General features: G+C 20.1%; 1 protein-coding gene across 1 annotated transcript, besides 3 other annotated features; it reads left to right on the forward strand. All coding sequences in view use genetic code 6, as the record gives it.

Annotated features, from left to right (window-relative positions):
- Positions 1 to 244: 244 nt before the first annotated feature.
- On the forward strand, positions 245 to 3,956 carry IMG5_120580 (leishmanolysin family protein, putative; the record flags this gene model as incomplete). Its single annotated transcript, XM_004032491.1, has 2 exons — positions 245 to 1,559; positions 1,616 to 3,956. Coding segments are annotated over 2 exons (3,655 nt in total), but the record flags the coding sequence as incomplete, so codon positions are not given.
- Positions 3,957 to 4,304: 348 nt separating this feature from the next.
- Positions 4,305 to 4,350: a microsatellite.
- Positions 4,351 to 4,561: 211 nt separating this feature from the next.
- Positions 4,562 to 4,604: a microsatellite.
- A 10-nt stretch (positions 4,605 to 4,614) lies between these two features.
- Positions 4,615 to 4,652: a microsatellite.
- Positions 4,653 to 4,658: the final 6 nt, after the last annotated feature.

Here is a 4,658-nt window from a genome sequence, read left to right on the forward strand (position 1 = left end):
CCCTTAAAATAGATAACGTATTTTTTAATCTATAATAATTTTTATATAATCATAAATTAAATTTATAAATTTTTAATATAATTAAATATTTATTTATTTTTATAAAAAAAGAAAATATTCAACATTTCAAAAAAAAAAAAATTAAAAATAACATATATAAATAAACTAATATTGATATGAAATTTTTTAAATTAGTTTTAACATTCATAACTTTTATGGCTATTAATTGTTAAAAATATGAAGATTAGCCAAATAATATAAGAATAATATATGATTATACACCTATTATGTAAGATAATTTACTAGACTAATAATACAAAGACTTAATATAAGTATCATGTGAATTAGCTAAAATGTTTATATAAAATTTATTGAAAGTAAAAAGGCGAATAGCTCCATTATCATCTGTTGAAACAGAATGCATTGATATTCCAATGAGTAGTATGATTTCTTCTCCAAATACAGTTTAAAATGCTGATTTATTTTTAATTGTATCAACAGAAAATGATCGATAATAAACAAGAATTGCAAATGCAGGAGCTTGCGATTTCGACGACCGCCCAATTATAGGAAGAATATAATTTAATTAAGCTTCATTGGATCTAAATGATTTAGATAATATGTTTACTTTATATTATAAAGTAGCTATTCATGAAATTATACATGTTCTAGGATTTTCAGATTATTTGTACCCGCTTTGGATTAATCCGATTACAAAACAAAGTTATGGTTTTAATTATAGAAGGGATGTTATTTAATATTAAGATATTTTTGGAAAAGAAAGAGTTCTAATTATTTCTAATAATGTAAAAAAAGTATTTTAAAGACATTTTGGATGCACAGAAATTAAAGGAATAGCCCAAGAAGAAAGTTCAAATTCACATTTTGAGAGAATTTATATATCTACTGATTTAATGAATGCCTCCGTAGATAGTAAAATGGGAGGATTAACTTAATTTACAATTGCTTTATTAAAAGATACTGGATTTTATGAAGATGTTAATGAAAATATGGCTACTTATTCCTTTTGGGGTTATAATAAGGGATGTACTTTTATCAAAGAGGCTTGCAAAAGTTAATATCAATATAGAGAATTTAGTTAAGATCTTTCTAAATATTATTATAATTGTGATGTTAATGGAGATGGTAAAGGATCTATTTTCAATTCTACTTTTACTGATGGATGCTCTTTTATAAAACCTATTTATACTCAGTTTTGTACTATGTTCGATAAATATTAACCTAATTAAATTTCTGGAGAAATTTATAGTTATAATTCGAAATGTGTCAATTCTAATTATGGATTTGATACTATTTGGAATCCTTATATTTCTGTTTATGGCGATATTAGATGTTTTTAAACTAATTGTAAAGATGATGAAACTTTGGAAATTATTACTTCTAATAAGGAAGTTTATGTTTGTAAATATCCGTTGTAGATAATTACTTTGACTGGAGACTTAAAAGGAACTATTTAATGTCCTGAAAATTTTAAATATTATTGTTCTTATAGAAGTTATTGTAAATAAGATTGCTCAAGGAAAGGATACTGCTTGAATGTAATATTTTTTTATTTTATTTTATTTTTAAAAAATTAAAAAAAAAAAAAAAAAAGAATGTATGTAATTGTTTACCAGGATTTGGAGGAAGTTATTGCTAAATATAATTAAGTGAAGGATAAGTTTTATATAACCATTAAATTTAAATTACTTGTCCTAAAGGCACATTCAAGAATCCAAACAATGAATGTTTATCCACTTGCCCTAGAGGTTATTTTGGAGATTAATAAACTTAGGAATGTAAAAATTGCAGTTCTAAATGTTCTTAGTGTACAGGACCTGAATAAAATGCATGTACTAATTGCAATATGGATTATATTCTGATTAATAATTAATGTATTGAAAGCTCTCCTTTATGTTTAAACAATTGTCGGATTTGTTCAGATACAATTTGTTATTCATGCAAATTAGGTTATTATTTAAATAAAAATAATTAATGTGTTAAATGTAGCAATAATTGTTATAAATGTGCAGATAAAATAGGTTTTTGTATTTAATGTGAACCTTAGTATCAATTGTATAATTAAAATTGTTATTCAATAAATGAATTTTCACCTAATTGTATTTCTTATGATCTTTAAGATAAAAGTAAATGCCTGAAATGTTTTGATCAATATTATTTGGGAGAAGATGCTTTATGTAAATAATGCAAAGATGGGTATTATTTTGATATAATAAATTAAAAATGTATTCAATGTGATTCTTAATGTAAAACATGTATTAATTAAGCTAGTTCTTGTACTTCTTGTGAAACTGATGATTATTTTTTTAGTATTGAAAAAAAATAATGCATTAGTATTAGTTCAAATCAAGTTATTTTGGAAAATTCAAAATGTCATTTTAGTTGTAATTAATGTTTTGGCGAGAAATATTATTAATGCATTACTTGTAAAGGAAATAGAGAAGCTTATTAGTATTTTTTAGGCATGAGATCTTGCGAATGTAATTATATGGGAAAAAGTAGTGATATAGGAACCGAAATGTGCATTTATAATGAAAGTGGACATTAGATGTTGTATTTATGTTATATTTGCGTTTTCTTAATGGTTATATAATAGCTTTATTTTGTTTTTTTGAAAAAATAATCGCCTGCTTATCTTATTATTGTGGTTGAATTTGCATAGAAAATAAGCTATTTTTAATTTATTAATTAATATACTATTTTACATTTGGATTAGTTTTTTAATATTTTTTAGTATTCTAATTTAATTAATTATGCTAATTATTTAGTTCCTTTAGATAATAAAACTATATTTTAAAATTAGAAAGCTTTTTTAAATGGAAAAACTCCCTATTTTATTTTGAATATTATTGTTTTATTATTGCTTTTGGTCATTTTTTACTTAACCATGCTATATTTAGTTAAGATTCTTAAAAAAATCAAAGAAGTTGATTATAAATATTATATTGTACTAATTAATTTTTTTATTATACAAGAAGTTACATTCAATGCAATACTATAATTACAAACTGCTGATTATGATGTTTTTGCTGCTTTAAATTGTGTATTTGCATTTTCTATGGTAGGCTTTATTATCTTTTAAAGTTTTAAAATTATGAAAGAAAATGTAGGACCTTTTGGAATAAGTAAAGTTGCTAGTTAACCAGAAATACCTGTTCAATTGGAAAATTAATAAAAATTGGAACTGCAGGTTGTTAATAATATAGGTAATAATGAATAAACTTAGCTTGGTATTAAAGATTATAATAGTAATTAAATATAATCTCATGCTATTAATAGTTAATAAATTGTAAATAAAATTTAAGCTAAAGAAGAGTTGAAATCAATAAAAATTAATAAATTTGAAATTTATTCATTATTATTTATTTATAAAATTGCAATTTCTATGATTTTTGGGTTTATTCATTTTTAAGTTTTGGTTTAATTAATAATTTTTATTGTTTTTTAGATTTTAACGTGCGTTTTTGTAGGTTTGAAAATCTAGTTTATTGAAAGAAATCACAAATTATATTTTATTGAAAAATAAATTTAATCAATTGTAATTGCAGGAGCTTATATGTGTAATATTCTTTTAGAAGGAAAAAATTATATTTTTTAAATTGTGATTACTGCATTTATTTTAGGTGTGCTTTTCTTTGATGTATTTTGGAAGTTTATTTGTGATTTTATAAATATTACTATTGACATTGTTAGATGCATAAAAAATAAAGAAACTAATATGTCAGTTAAATAACGGGTGTAATAAAATTTTCTTAATATTGATGCATAAAGTAGACAATAAATAGAAAATAATAAAACTTATGGACACAGTGATAAAAATCATAATAACTCAATTTAAACTGGTATTAATTCGCCAGGGCTAAATGCTAATAACATTCAACAATATAATGATGAATTATTGAGCAAAAAAAAACTTTATTCAAATCATAGTTCCAAAAATATTTAAAAGAAAATTAAAAAAATGAAAAATAAAAAGAAGATGATGATGTAGAAAATATATAAATTTAATGAAAAATATTGCATAATAGAAACATATATATATAATAAAAATTATATTAAAAAATTATTTTATAAATAAAACTTTATGTATATATATTTAGAGCTAAAAATTTTTTATATTACGAATATTAATTTATTTTTTATAAAATTAATATGAAAAAAATAAAAATAATTTATTTAATATTTTTTTATTTTATTATATTTATCAAATTGTGAAATTTTATTTGTAATAAATTTTTTCTATATAAACATTTAATATTTATTAATATGATTTTCAGCTATTTTAAAATATTTTTAATAATAATACTAAAATATTGTTTATTATTAATAATATTTAAAAATTTTTTGTTTTTTAATAATAATAAATAGTATAGAATTTAAATTTGAGAGATTTTTAATAAATATAAAGATTAAACTTCTATATGTATTATTTTAAATTTATATAAAATTAAAAAGATAATAATTTAAAGTTATATATTTTTTTAAATAAATATGTTTTTTTTATTAGATTAAATAAAATTAGAAATTTTATCAAATGTTAATAATAATAAAGTTTGATAATATAAAATTTATAATATATAAATAATTTTTCATATATATTTAAAAAAATTTATTAAAAATAAATATATTAATGATAT

This window comes from Ichthyophthirius multifiliis (assembly GCF_000220395.1).
Source record: "Ichthyophthirius multifiliis unplaced genomic scaffold scaff_1120509250964, whole genome shotgun sequence".
NCBI classification, from domain to species: domain Eukaryota; phylum Ciliophora; class Oligohymenophorea; order Hymenostomatida; genus Ichthyophthirius; species Ichthyophthirius multifiliis.